The 15,066-nt window shown below is 39.6% G+C and overlaps 1 protein-coding gene across 39 annotated transcripts in view; it reads left to right on the plus strand.

Annotated features, from left to right (window-relative positions):
* The window catches only part of clasp2 (cytoplasmic linker associated protein 2), a 320,216-nt gene that overhangs the window by 298,727 nt on the left and 6,423 nt on the right, over positions 1–15,066 (plus strand). For all 39 annotated transcript variants that reach the window (XM_072571110.1, XM_072571117.1, XM_072571109.1 and 36 more), the window contains 2 exons: positions 3,991–4,119; positions 13,199–13,405. In XM_072571110.1, coding sequence (XP_072427211.1) covers positions 3,991–4,119; positions 13,199–13,405 — 336 coding nt within the window. The remainder of the gene's footprint in view (positions 1–3,990; positions 4,120–13,198; positions 13,406–15,066) is intronic.

The raw sequence follows: 15,066 nt of genomic DNA on the forward strand, positions 1-15,066 counted from the left end.
TACCTCCTGCAACAAGGACCGAATGTCCTGGTACTCACCTTCCACCCTACCAACCTTCGCATAAACCAAATCATCCGCCGACATTTCCGCCACCTCCAAATGGACCCCACCACCAGGAATATGTTTCCTCCCCACCCCTTTCCGCCTAATCGCAAAGACCGTTCCCTCCGTGACTACCTGGTTTCCCCCACAAACCACCCTTCACCGCTGCTCCCTCACCACCTGACGCCTGGAGGAAGAACGCCTCATCTTCCGCCTCGGAACACTTCAACCCCAGGACATCAATGTAGACTTCACCAGTTTCCTCATTTCCCCTCCCCCCCCCCCCCCCCCCCCACCTCACCCCAGTTCCAAACTTCCAGCTCAGCACTGTTCCCATGACTTGTCCTATCTGCATATCTTCTTTTCCACCGATCCACTCTCCCTCCTCCCTGACCTATCACCTTCATCCCCTCCCCCACTCACCTATTGTACTCTATGCTACTTTCTCCCCACCCCACCCTTCTCTCATTTATCTCTCCAACCTTCAGGCACTCTGCCTGTATTCCTGATGAAGAGCTTTTGCTTGAAACGTCGATTTTACTGCTCCTTGGATGCTGCCTGAACTGTGCTTTTCCAGCACCACTAATCCAGAGTCTGGTTTCCAGCATCTGCAGTCATTGTTTTTACCACAATGATTAGGGCCTCGGGGAGTTTTGTCTGTAGAGTGTTTGTGGCAGTGTAGATCATGTCTAGAGCATTCTTCACATCTGCATAGGGTGCTATGTAGGACTGTTGTAAGGATGGCGGAGATGAACTCTTGTAGTAGGTAATAGGGACAGAATTTTCCCGTAAGGTATTCTATGTCTTGGGAGCAGTGGCTTGCCAGTGTCACTATGTCCAAGCACCTGTAAATGTTGATCAGGAAACATACCCCACCGCCCTTCACCTTACCCAAGGACACCATGCAGTCCATGCAATGTACAGAGAACCCATCAGCTTGTAAGACATTCTAAATCTGAGTTCATCTGTTTTGTTTTCAATAGCCTGGACATTTACAGGAATATGCTGGGGGAGGAGGGTCTTGAAACCACATTATTTCAACCTCCTCTTTAGGCCAGCACATTTTCCCTGTTTCCTTGTGGGTTTCCTGTATTTGGACGGCCCCGGGAGTAGTCGGTGCAAGCTTTTATTCCAAAAAAGCATTTGATTTAAGGAAAAATGTGTTCACTGCCACCATTTACAAAAGATGGAATTAAGTTATCTTTTCCTCATTTGGAAAGATAGCTGGGAAGGTGAAGTAGTCAAAAGATGACTGAGGTTGCTAAAGAGCAATACTCAATGGTATGACCTTTTCTCTGTGCCTATCAATTAAAATTTAAGACCATTAAGAAATAAACCTGATCAGACATCTGTAGACTTTACAAGAGAAAATGAAACATACTTTGGAGTCAATAGATTTGATTACTGAAGTTAGAAATAAATTTGATGAATGAGAGACAAATAATGATTAGAGAAGAATTCTGAAATAGTATGCCATTAACTCTTAAGACTTAGATGAACACCTGATCCAAGAAGTGGTAGTTCTGGCAGATACTGATCTGTATCATTCATGGGGAAATGTTCACATGGGATTTGCAGGAATAGAAAAGCTAGGGTTGGAAAAAGAATTAGTTCTCTGTCGCAAATAAAAGGGTACCAAAATAATGAAGGAGAAAGGCGAGAACCTAAATATAGTAATAAGACTGGATATACTAAAGATAATTATTGAAACTTAAATGGGAGACTTATTTCATTCGAAGAATCACCTGAGAAAGACTCTGAAGAGAGCATGTCAGGACACGAAATGAGTAGTAAAACCAGCAGTGGTACACGTGGAGTGTATAGTCTCAACCTACTGGAAAGGGAGAAATAATTCCAGACAGTCAAGCAAATACTCCCTCAACTATTGATAGAGAATCAGACATCTGGAGGTTCTGAATATTTTTAATTTCCGAGTGAGAGGTGTTTCTTTATTCTTGTAATCAAAATGGAAGGCTGTAAAGATATTGAGAGACTCCAGAGCAAGTCTGATGCTGGTTGATGATTCATGTGGGGGAACGAAAGAGAAGACTGCAGATGCTGGAGATCAGAGTAAGAGTCTAGTGCTGGAAAAGCACAGCAGATCAGGCAGCATTCGAGGAGCAGGCGAATCGATGTTTTGGGCATAAGCCCTTCATCAAGAATGAGGTCTTCCCTTCGGATTATGCTCAAAACATTGATTCTCCTGTTCCTTGGATGCTGCCTGACCTGCTGTGCTTTACCAGCACCCACACTCGACTGATGATTCATTTGGCCTTATGGAAGATTAATTGTAAGAGATCATTAACTGAAAGTATACATGGAGGTTACAAACTGGTCCTATTATATAGATTTGGGTTAATAAGTAACTCAGTAAGTAGGTTGTGGTCAGAAGAACGCAAGAAATCCTTTTAGAAGGAATATTTTTTTTTCTTGAGGAATTACTTGGCGGATTCAACAATACTGTACTGTCCCAGGATGTTGGATTAATCAGCAGAATAAAAGAACACGTCCAACAGGAGAAGCATCCTAGATTGTGACTACAGTCACAACACAGACAGGAAACAATCTAAAACATTCGAGGACATGCACATAAGGCCAAATGGCTGCCTTCTGTGTCTTTGATTCTATTATTGTTGGCACTTTTGATGTCCTTGTTTGAGTCAAATCCTGCAATAGATTTGCATACTACTCACAAGCAATAAAGAGATAAATGACCAGTTTTTAAGGTATTGAGGGATACATTTTAACTGGAACACTGGGAGACCTCATTTATCTTTACCTATTGCCATAGGATCTTTGATGTCTATCTGAATATATCTATGGAGCCATGGTTTCATGTGTCTTTTGAGAAGTGTCACCTCTGACATTTCAGCCTTGCAATCTGGACTTATATTGTGTGCTTCAAGCCTACGACTGATCAAAGATGATACTTGTTGCAGTATCCAGAGAAAATATGGTGGAGCAGTTTCAATAGAAGTACAATAAAGTAAAAGTCAAAAACTGAAATTGTTGGAGAAACTCAGTGGGTCTGGCAGCCTGTGTGGAAAGAAAACAGTTAATGTTTTAAGTCCAGTGACCCTTTTTCAGGCCCTTGTAAAGGAGGGCCACTGGACTCAAAACACTAACTCTGTTTTCTTTCTACAGATGCTGCCAGACCTGCTCAATTTCTCCAGTAAATTCTGTTTTTGTTCCATAGTTCCAGTATCCGCAGTTCTTTTTTATTTTAGAGTAAAAGTTAATATTTGTGGTTAGTGACTATAAAATTTGTGGTTAGTGACTATAAAGACTGATGAAAAAAAATGCTGTTAAAACTTAAAATTTGCACTCTCATCACAAGGTAGTTCAGAATGGCTCCATACAAGTATATGAAATGCTATTATCAAACCAATAAAAGAAAATCTCAAAGTTTTAATCCAGAGTTGCAAGGAAATAGAACCAGAATGCTGAATGGATATAGAGAGAAAGTGAATTTAGAACAGGCAGAGAAAATGTTAGTCATAGTACTAAATATTTGGAATAAATTACCAAGAAAGAAAACTGGCAAAAACCTTAGGGTTATTCAAGAAGCAATTGAACAGCCAAAAATAAATCACTGGAATTTCATAGACTAAACATCCTCTTCTTGAAGCTGATTTGTTTAAATATCTATTACATACATTTTATCACTGTGTGCAGTGTCTTGATAACAGCTGATGTCAGCTAATTGAGCCTAATATGAATATATGTTGAGGTCTTTGTTCTTTTCCTCTTTTGTGAAATGGCACACACCTGGAACATATCATGTTGTTCCAATAACTATAAGTATGGGTGGGGAGGATGGATCAGTTTTTTTAAATGGAAATTTAAATTCAGCAAAATTTATTTCTGTTACACTTTCTGCAATTGTCTTCAAAGTTTACATAATGAAAAACTTGTTAACTTTGAGTTTCTTTTTTCTTGGTATTGCAGCATACAATCAGAGCATTGGCACTGCGAGTTTTAAAAGAGATTTTAAAGCACCAGCCAGAAAGGTTCAAAAATTATGCAGAACTTACTATCATAAGGACATTGGAAGCTCACAAAGATCCTCAAAAAGAGGTTGGTTGTGCACTTTTTTTCTTGGAGCTGAAGAAAAACCAAATTTAATTTGTATTAATGTTTTTCTGCAAATATGTCTATAACTGATCATTGAGCAAAAAAGTGTTTACAACTGCATTGATGACCTGCAATCTTTAAAATATTCTTTTGTGGAACAACAAATTATGGTAAAGATGGTTGGGCAATATTTTTATTAATCCAAACTTATGTTTGGATAGCACGGTCCATAAAAGTGGAAATCTTGCAACTGATACCAGTTATACGTGCACAAAAAAAGAAACTTTTGTGATTTTTATAATACCAATTCGAGAGCTGTTTTCACCTTGAACTTGCTGAATGGATTCTTTAGTCTCTGAACATTTCAAAATAGCTGAAATTTATGCATTAATGGAAATAGTGATACTGTAGTGGGATATGCAGAAAATTGCACACTTTATTATCTAGAACTACCCAAGTCACTCAAACAAATGTTAATGCTGATCTTATTGAGCCATGTCTGCGTGCACGTTGTTACTGACATCACATCCTGTTCACCTATCCCTTGTACTTACTGCCTTACATTATCTTCTATTGAAGTATTTACATTTTTCATCCTTGTTTAAAAGTTCTTCCACGGCTATACCTCTTTCTATCTCAGCCTCTCAATTCTAAGAAAACATACACTCAAAAATTCTTCATTCAGCAACAGAAAACAGAAGTACACTTTAAAAGCATCCCACATTTTAAATACCCTAGACTATTACTGTACCTGTGCAGGAGGTGCTCCCCCTAGTGTTGTGCCTCAAATATACAGCAGTGTCTAAGTAAGAGCAGTAATATTCTGATCAATTTCACCTATATTGTTGGAAAGCTGAAGGATACAGTTGTGTGCAACTGCTTTTCCTGCCCAAAACAACATTGTAAAAGCAATTTAAGCTATGCTTTTGTAATTGGTGCTATATTCATAAGTAGTACCAATTGAGCTTTCTTTGCCATTCATGGCTGATCTGATGATGTCTCTGGAGTACTGATTAAGAAATGCCTAATGCCTGGGGACATGAGTTTGAATCATATATAGCAACTGGAAAAAAATTAATTCACATAATTAACAAATCTGGAATTAGAAGCTATTCGCAGTGATCTTGAACTGTCATCAGTTGTCATTAAAACCTATATGGTTCATTAATATTCTTCAGGGGACTGCTGTCCTTACCCTGGTCTGGCTTTAATGGGACTTCAGAACCACAGCAATGTGGTTGAATCTTAAATGACCTCAACTCCAGTTGTACCAAACCCCTACAAAGCGAAAGGGATTTAATTGGATGGATCACCTGACATCCAGCTCGGTACTGGAATGAAGATGAAGGGCTTTTGTCCGAAACGTCGATTTCGCTGCTCGTTGGATGCTGGCTGAACTGCTGTGCTCTTCCAGCACCACTAATCCAGTAACTGGAATGAATAGTAGACCCAGTCATATCCGTCCTGCAAATTATCCTGTTTCACGTCTCCAAGCTTATGACAAAAGTGAGATATCCCATGAAGTCTCCTGATATCAGGTCAAACACCCACGTACTAATTTTACCCTGATCAATATTTTACAAGATTCTCAAGATACATAAATAATAAAATTGACCCTCTTTTTTTCCATTTCAGACACACATTTTACTAGACAGTGCATATATATTTAAATTATGTAATTTGCAAAATTGTAAATATATAGATTATGGATTCAACTTTTTAAATATTGATTTACATTCAGTATATGGAGATGGAGTGATATATTTTCGAAACAACATGGGTTTGAATCCCACCATGGCAAATGGTGAGATTGGAATTCAGTAAAATCAGAAATTAAGTATTTGTTGAAAGGCAACCATGTAACCACGTTCAATTATTGCTTAAAAAAAGATCCGTTCACTAACACCCTTTAAATAAGTCATATGTGTGACTCCAGACCACTTACAACATAGTTAACTTCTATTGGAAAAGGCTTGCAAGCTGCTCAGTTGTATCAAACTTTTCATCAATGGTACCGTAATATCCCAACAGCCCAAAGATTGGAGTAGTTCAAAGCGGCAGCTCACTGCTGCCTTCTCCAGGGCAATTAATGCTGGTCTATGTAGTTAATCTAGCATGAATAATTAAGAAAAAGTCACGTTCATTTAATTACGAAGTATTCCAAATACATTGTATGAATGAAATTCAATTCTGTTTTCAAGATTACATTTGTCTCATAGGTTATTACAAACATTACATACCTCTGATAATTGTTTGATGCATGGTGGGATACAGTTATTATATTACTTGCCCAGTATTTTCTATAAATTTAGTACCTTAAGAATCAATGTAATAATCTTGTTTATGGCCACATAAGTTGCTAAGGTCACAAGTTTAATGAATGGATTCAGAGAATGGTGACATGTTCAGATTGTTCATGATGTTTTGACGTAATGTAAATATCTACGGCTTCCTTGAATGACTTGATTTACCTTGCGTAGGTAAATCTAATGTCCACTAAGTACATGGATGTAGAATTGCTATCAATATATGCTGTCATAATCATGTAGGAATCCTTCACTCTGTGAAATGTTCATTCACAACAGGTTGTGGCAACTCGCTCAACCATTTGGCCAATTTATGTTGTGCAAAACCGATCACTGATAAGATATGGATTAATGGGACATCGCTTTTGTGTGCCAGATTAGATTAGATTACTTACAGTGTGGAAACAGGCCCTTCGGCCCAACAAGTCCACACCGACCCTCCGAAGAGCAACTCATCCAGACTCATTCCCCTACATTTACTCCTTCACCTAACACTACGGGCAATTTAACATGGCCAGTTCACCTAACCTGCACATTTTTGGACTGTGGAAATCGGAGTACCCGGAGGAAACTCACGCAGACACTGGGAGAATGTGCAAACTCCAAACAGACAGTTGCCTGAAGCGGGAATTGAACCCGGGTCAATTTCACAGCACAGAATCAGATAAGTTAATTGTTGTTTTAAGTCTGTCCAAGAGAAAGGCTGCAATAGTGAGTATAGTGGATTCTTTCTTGATTATATGTTTTTGGAGATGAGTCTCTTGATTAAACTTAAAATATAAGTCATAGCTATTAATTTAACCTGGGGCAGTGTTTGTAGAGGAATAAGACGGTGTTATTTTCTGGGTCTGTAGATTGTGAAGGAGCAAAAATGGCCTTTGCAGTGATATGTACTTCTTGTCAGATATGGGAGTTTTAAGAGAGTTTAAGGGTTACTGCGGATTATATCTGCCATAAATGCTGTTGGATGCGAATCTTATCAGATTGATTGGATCAGTTGGAGAGACAGATAGAAGCGATGGGGAATTTGCAACAGCAACAGTATGTGATGGATGGCAGTTATAGGAAGAAGGAAAGTCTCCGATACAGTCACATAGATGGGCTAACTCCAGGAAGGGTAAGAGGTAGGCAGCTAGTGCAAGAGTCTTGTGGATATACCCATTTCAAACAGGTATGCTGTTTTGGAAAATATAGGGGGTGATGGATTCTCAGGGGAACATAGCATGAACAGCCAAGTTTCTAGTATTGAGACTGGCTCTAATGCAACGAGGGGTACGTCAGCTTCCAAGAGATCAAATTGTGTTAGGGAATTCTGTAGTCAGAGGTGCAGACAGACGTTTCTGTGGCCAGCAGAGAAAAAGCAGAATGGTGTGTTGTTTCCCTGGTGCCAGGATCAAGGATGTCTCCGAGAAGGTGCAGAATGTTTTCACGGGGGAGAGGGGCCAGCAGGAGGTCATTGTCCACATTGGAACCAACGACGTTGGAAGGGAAAAGGTTGAGACTCTGAAGGGAGATTACAGAGAATTAGGCAGAAATTTTAAAAAGGAGGTCCTCAAGGATAGTAATATCTGGCTTACTCCCAGTGCGACGAGCAAGTGAGGGCAGGAATAGGACGATAGAGCAGATGAATGCATGGCTGTGGAGCTGGTGTATGGGAGAAGGATTCACATTTTTGGATCATTGAAATCTCTTTTGGGGTAGAAGTGACCTGTACAAGAAGGACAGATTGCACCTAAATTGGAAGGGCACTAATATACTGGCAGGGAAATTTGCTAGAACTGCTTGGGAAGATTTAAACTAGTAAGGTGGGGGGACCCAGGGAGATAGTGAAGAAAGAGATCGATCTGAGACGGGTACAGCTGAGAACAGAAGTGACTCAAACGGGCAGGCAGGGACAAGGTAGGACTAATAAATTAAACTGCATTTATTTCAATGCAAGGGGCCTAACAGGGAAGGCAGATGAACTCAGGGCATGGTTAGGAACATGGGACTGGGATATCATAGCAATTACAGAAACATGGCTCAGGGATGGGCAGGACTGGCAGCTTAATGTTCCAGGATACAAATGCTACAGGAACGGTAGAAAGGGAGGCAAGAGAGGAGGGGGAGTGGCATTTTTGATAAGGGATAGCATTACAGCTGTGCTGAGGGAGGATATTCCTGGAAATACATTCAAGGAAGTTATTTGGGTGGAACTGAGAAATAAGAAAGGGAAGATCACCTAATTGGGATTGTATTATACACCCCCCAATAGTCAGAGGGAAATTGAGAAACAAACTTGTAAGGAGATCTCAGCTATCTGTAAGAATAATAGGGTAGTTATGGTAGGGGATTTTAACTTTCCAAACATCGACTGGGATTGCCATAGTATTAAAGTTTTAGATGGAGAGGACTTTAAGTGTGTACAAGACAATTTTCTGATTCAGTATGTGGATGTACCTACTGGAGATGATGCAAGACTTGACCTACTCTTGGGAAATAAGGCAGGACAGGTGACTGAGGTGTCAGTGGGGGAACACTTTGGGGCCAGCGACCATAATTCTATTTGTTTTAAAATAGCGATAGAAAAGGATAGACCAGATCTAAAAGTTGAAGTTTGAAATTGGAGAAAGGCCAATTTTGAAGGTATTAGGCAAGAACTCTCAATCTGTTTGGAGGCAGATGTTCGCAGGTAAAGGGATGGCTGGAAAACTGGAAGCCTTCAGAAATTGGATGACAAGAATCCAGAGAAAGTATATTCCTGTCAGGGTGAAAGGGAAGGCTGGTAGGTATAGGGAATACTGGATAACTAAAGAAATTGAGAGTTTGGTTAAGAAAAAGAAGGAAGCATATGTATAGACCGGATAGATCGAGTGAATCCTTAGAAGCATATAAAGAAAGTAGGAGTATACTTAAGAGGGAAATCAGGAGGGCAAAAAGGGGACATGAGATAGCTTTGGCAAATAGAATTAAGGAAAATCCAATGATTTTTACAAATACATTAAGGACAAAAGGGTAACTCGGGAGAGAATAGGGCCCCTCAAAGATCAGCAAGGCAGCCTTTGTGTGGAGCCACAGAAAATGGGGGAGATACTAAATGAATATCTTGCATCAGTATTTACTGTGGAAAAGGATATGGAAGATATAGACTGTAGGGAAATAGATGGTGACATTTTGCAAAATGTCCAGATTACAGAGGAGGAAGTGCTGGATGTCTTGAAACGGTTAAAGGTGGATAAATCCCCAGGACCTGATCAGGTGTACCCGAGAACTCTGTGGGAAGCTAGAGAAGTGATTGCTGGGCCTCTTGCTGAGATATTTATATCATCGATAGTCACACATGAAGTGCTGGAAGACTGGAGGTTGGCAAACGTGGTGCCACTGTTTAAGAAGGGTGGTAAAGACAAGCCAGGGAACTATATAGACCAGTGAGCCTGATCTCAGTAGTGGGCAAGTTGTTGGAGGGAATCCTGAGGGACAGGATGTACATGTATTTGGAAAGGCAAGGACTGATTCGGGAGTCAACATGGGTTTGTACATGGGAAATCATGTCTCTCAAATTTGATTGAGTTTTTTGAAGAAGTAATAAAGAAGATTGATGAGGGCAGAGCAGTAGATGTGCTCTATATGGACTTCAGTAAGGCTTTCGACAAGGTTCCCCATGGGAGACTGATTAGCAAGGTTAGATCTCATGGAATATAGGGAGAATTAGCCAGTTGGATACAGAATTGGCTCAAAGGTAGAAGACAGCAAGGTGGCGGAGGGTTGTTTGTTAGACTGGAGGCCTGTGACCAGTGGCGTATCACAAGGATCGGTGCTAGGCTCTCTACTTTTTGTCAATTACATAAATAATTTGGATGCGAGTACAAGAGGTACAGTTAGTAAATTTGCAGATGACACCAAAATTGGAGATGTAGTGGACAGCGAAGAGGGTTACCTCAGATTACAACAGGATCTGGACCAGATGGGCCAATGGGCTGAGAAGTGGCAGATGGAGTTTAATTCAGATAAATTCGAGGAGCTGCATTTTGGGAAAGCAAATCTTAGCAGGACTTATACACCTAATGGTAAGGTCCTTGCTGAACAAATAGACCTTGGAGTGCAGGTTCATAGCTCCTTGAAAGTGGAGTCACACGTAGATAGGATAGTGAAGAAGGTGTTTGGTATGCTTTCTTTTATTGGTCAGAGTATTGAGTACAGGAGTTGGGAGGTAATGTTGCAGCTGTACAGGACATTGGTGACGCCACTGTTGGAATATTGCATGCAATTCTGGTCTCCTTCCTATCGGAAAGATGTTGTGAAACTTGAAAGGGTTCAGAAAAGATTTACAAGGATGTTGCCAGCGAGAGGCTGAACAGGCAGGGGCTGTTTTCCCTGGAGCATCGGTTGACCTTATAATTTTGTAAACCTCGATGAGGGGCATGGATAGGATAAATAGACAAAGTCTTCTCCCTGGGATCGAGGAGTCCAGAACTAGTGGGCATAGACTTAGGGCGAGAGGGGAAAGATATAAAAGAGACCTAAAGAGCAACATTTTCACGCAGAGGGTGGTACGTGCATGGAATGAGCTGCCAGAGGATGTAATGGAGGCTGGTACAATTGCAACATTTAAGAGGCATTTGGATGGGTATATGAATAGGAAAGGTTTGGAGGCACATGGGCCGGGTGCTGGCAGGTGGGACTAGATTGGGTTGGGATATCTGGTTGGCATGGACAGGTTGGACTGAAAGGTCTGTTTCCATGCTGTACATCTCTATGACTCTATGACTCTGGTGCTGTGAGGCAGCAGTGCTAACCTCTGTGCCACCGTGCCACCCATATATGTATGTGGACATAGTTAACTGTAAAGATGTATCTTGTCAAGTGCACCTCCAGTCAGCTTGTTGCTCCTTCAGAGATGTCTGTGTAAGCGGTGCTTTTTTACCTTGCTTGCAAGTAAGACTTTGTAGTCATGTTTGTCAGCTGGTCCAATAAATTAGAATTTGGGCCTGTTGCTGAGAATGTTGTACATTTTGGTCAGTATAGTCATGCTTGTTACAGAGAATTTAGATTAATCTTGAGGCGTCGGAATGCCACTGTTTTTTGAAATCTGTTAAACTTCTGTACTTTGCCGTTGCCGTAATTGAGTTCCACTTTAATGACACTATATGTGCCCAAATAGTGTTGTCGGGGGTTCCCCTCTCGGCTCAGTTCTCAACAACACAAGAAAGATTCAATTGAATAATAATTAGTCTCCTACACTTTGCATATTTCCAATCTGTGGAATGAAATTTATTGTATTTGAATCTTCATCAACATATCCTATTATATATCTTAATGGATTTTGTCCCAAGCTCTGATTCACCTTTGAAATGGAGAAGTCTCAGGAACTTTCGCTTCTTCACGTCTTGTTAATTAAGGAATCCAGTAAGCGGTTCCATATTACTATCAATGACGAGCCATTTCCACTGGTCAATAAACATACTGGGATTACCAAAATTCATGCTATCAAATCTATCTTACAGGACAGTTTTGTCTCTTTACAGCAATAAGACAGCCCCATAAACACGGGATATTGGCTGTCTCAATCTAATCATTGCTGGGTATTGCACATCTTCACTCAAGAGACTAAGGCCACCACATTCCATCCTGAAATGTACCCAGTCTATCTCAACTTAGCCTGATCGAGTAGGGTATCTCAAAAATATGAGCAACATATGAAGTTAACTATTTCATGCTTCTACAGTACAGGAGCAGAATGCTTGTATTTTCTACTAACTGGATGCTGCTGTTCAAAAAAAATTGTTTTGCCCACTACACAAGAGTAATTTGAATTTCATTGCCAGTGCAATGCCTGTACACGGGCTGTTCATCCCAATAACCGGTAGATGCATGAAACAGCACATTCCCTCAGTTGTCCACAAGAGGTAAAATACTGACCAAACTCAATTAGCCTCTGCTTGTAAAACTCAGTATGCAATGTTGTAAAAATTTGTCCATTGAGTGTATGCATTGCTAGCGAAGTGAGTATTTATTGTCTGTCCATAAACTCCCTTGAGAACGTGGCAGAGAGCGGCCTTCTTGAACCATGGCAGTCTATGAGGGAGTTCTGTACTGCATCTGGCTGTCACAATAATATGTTGATACAAGGAAAATAGTTTGTTCAACATTTTATAATATATTAGTTCTTCAATGTTTCTTAAAATATTTAATGAAAAATTACACATTTAGTAAGATTTGGCCTCTTTATGAACCATTTTACTATGATCAAGTAGGTTAGTAGAATTGATCTGCCTAGCTGGGCATGCAGCACTGATCTTGTTATTGGGATACAATTAAATATGAAATGAGAGTTGTTTTAAGTAGCAGTGAGTTTGTCATTAAAACTTAGCAATTGAATGGTAGTAGGAAATCTCAACATGATTATTATTATCTCAGCTAAATTATCTAGTGAAGAGTTGAATAGAGGCAAAGTGGACAAGTGACAACCAAGAGGTGAAATTATCAATTATCACACTTCAAATGGCTGCCAATTTCGCAATGGAATAATGCAACCTGCTAAATCGTTAGAATAAGAGTGGCACATGAGGAATCTATAGAAGCAAAGAAACAATATGTTGCCTGTTGACCGGAACATTACTATGACTTGGTTTCATTTTCAACATTCCTGGACCTTTGGACATATTTATTACTGATTTTTTCCTTGTCCTTGTCCTCTTCCTCCTCTTCTCCCCCAACCTTTTCGATACAGGTAAAAACAAACTTATAATCATTGAGATGCACTGTAGAATTCTAACATCTGTGTATTATTTCATTAGGTGGTAAGAGCTGCCGAAGAAGCTGCTACAGCCCTGGCTATATCCATCAACCCTGAACAGTGTATTAAGGTGCTTTGTCCTATTATCCAGACTGCAGAATGTCCAATCAATCTGGCAGCCATTAAGATGCAAACCAAGATCATAGAGAGAGTCCATAAAGAGACTCTGAATCAATTGTTGCCTGAAATTATTCCTGGTCTATTAATGGTACGTAGCTATCATTGCTTTGCAAGTGTAAGTACTGTAGTTTATGCTTAGAGACAATACTTCAACTTAAATCACCACAGATAAATCAATTATAATTGTTAAATTTAATTGTAGATTTTAAAACAAAAGGCTTCAGAGCGTTAACTATGTGAAGTTATTTTGATGAGTTCTGTAGATTGAATCTAACCTAGAATTGGACAATATGAAAAAGTATGTAAGGAAAGTCCTGTTCTGTGACTCAGGATGGATATTATCCAGATACTACAGCAGAAACTGACCTCTCACTACTTTTTCTTACTCCCAGTAACTCCTAGCCTTTTTGTACTGAATTCATGACTCAACATTGAAATCCATGACAGGTAGGGTGCAAGGAAAGGTGCATAAATGGGAACCCTAGTGTCTTTTTTTTTTTGTGTTTTTCTCTCCATTGACCACTGGAGAGATTATTTCACAGTCCTGCAGTATGTTTTAAAAACCTTCAGAAAACTGCGGCTCCCATTTTGAGAGCCTGTGATCGATGGATTATATTCACTATACAGTAGTTCTAGTTTCTGACTGTTCACTTTTGAACCCTTGGATTACCTGTCATTCATATTTTGTTCTATTAAGTCTGCAGTAGTAGTTATTTGAATTTAAAGTTTTATGTAATGTTATGTAGAATATCATCTTCAATTGAGGAAAGGATGTTACAATTTCGATGTTCTCCCAAAGTATTCAGTTCACAACCAAAAGGAAAGAAGGGAAAAGATAGTGTGTAAGAAAACATAAAATGGCACATTTAATACTTTTCAAGAGTAAAAAAAGTAGTTGAAAGGCTGGATGGGACCACTTTGAAATCAAACTAGCAATCCAAAGTGCTTGGCTGAGCTGCTACAAGTATTTTTCAGTTGTATTTATAAAAATGAGAATCCTATCATTGTTGCAGTAATAGAGAAGGTAGTGGGTAAATTGTATGGACTAAAAATGAAGTGTTCTTAAAAGCTTGGTAACACTTAAATAGAAAATGTCACTTGTACAAATTGGACTGTATCCTTGGTTGTTGAAGGAAATAAAAATGGAAATGATAGTGGCTATGACTACCGTCTTTCAAAGCTCCTTGAACATAGATTTGATTCTAGAAAACTGGAGGATAACAACTGTGTTGTCTTAAAAATGGGAACAGCAAAAAACACAACAACCATATTCAGTCAACCTAATGCAAATAGTGGGGAAAGCTTTGCAGATTATAAACTGCAACAAAATTAATTTTCACGAAGAAAACATGTTAATAAATAACATACAGAATGCGTTAGACAAACTCAGCATGTTGGCAAGAGTATAGCAGTGTATATGGACTTTCATGAGATATTTGATAAAGTGTCAGAATTCAAATATATTAGTAAAACTGATGTTCATGCATTTAAAGAAGTATTGGCAGAGGGGTAGTAAATTTACAAAGAAACAAGACAGTAGCAGTGAGCATAGAAAATGTTGGAGAAACTTTGCAGACAAGCGAGCTTCTATGATAAAAGCAACAAAGTGAGAAAGGTCAGACGTCTGAAACATTGGGCAGTTTTCCCTGTTCCAGGGTCATGAGCTTGGGGATGAACAGAGCTATGGGAAAATAGCACAGAGCCTTATTTTTACAGGTTACAATGCATTCTCACCACTGAGGAGGTTTG

This window comes from Chiloscyllium punctatum, chromosome 5, assembly GCF_047496795.1.
Source record: "Chiloscyllium punctatum isolate Juve2018m chromosome 5, sChiPun1.3, whole genome shotgun sequence".
In the NCBI taxonomy this organism is placed as follows: Eukaryota; Metazoa; Chordata; class Chondrichthyes; order Orectolobiformes; family Hemiscylliidae; genus Chiloscyllium; species Chiloscyllium punctatum.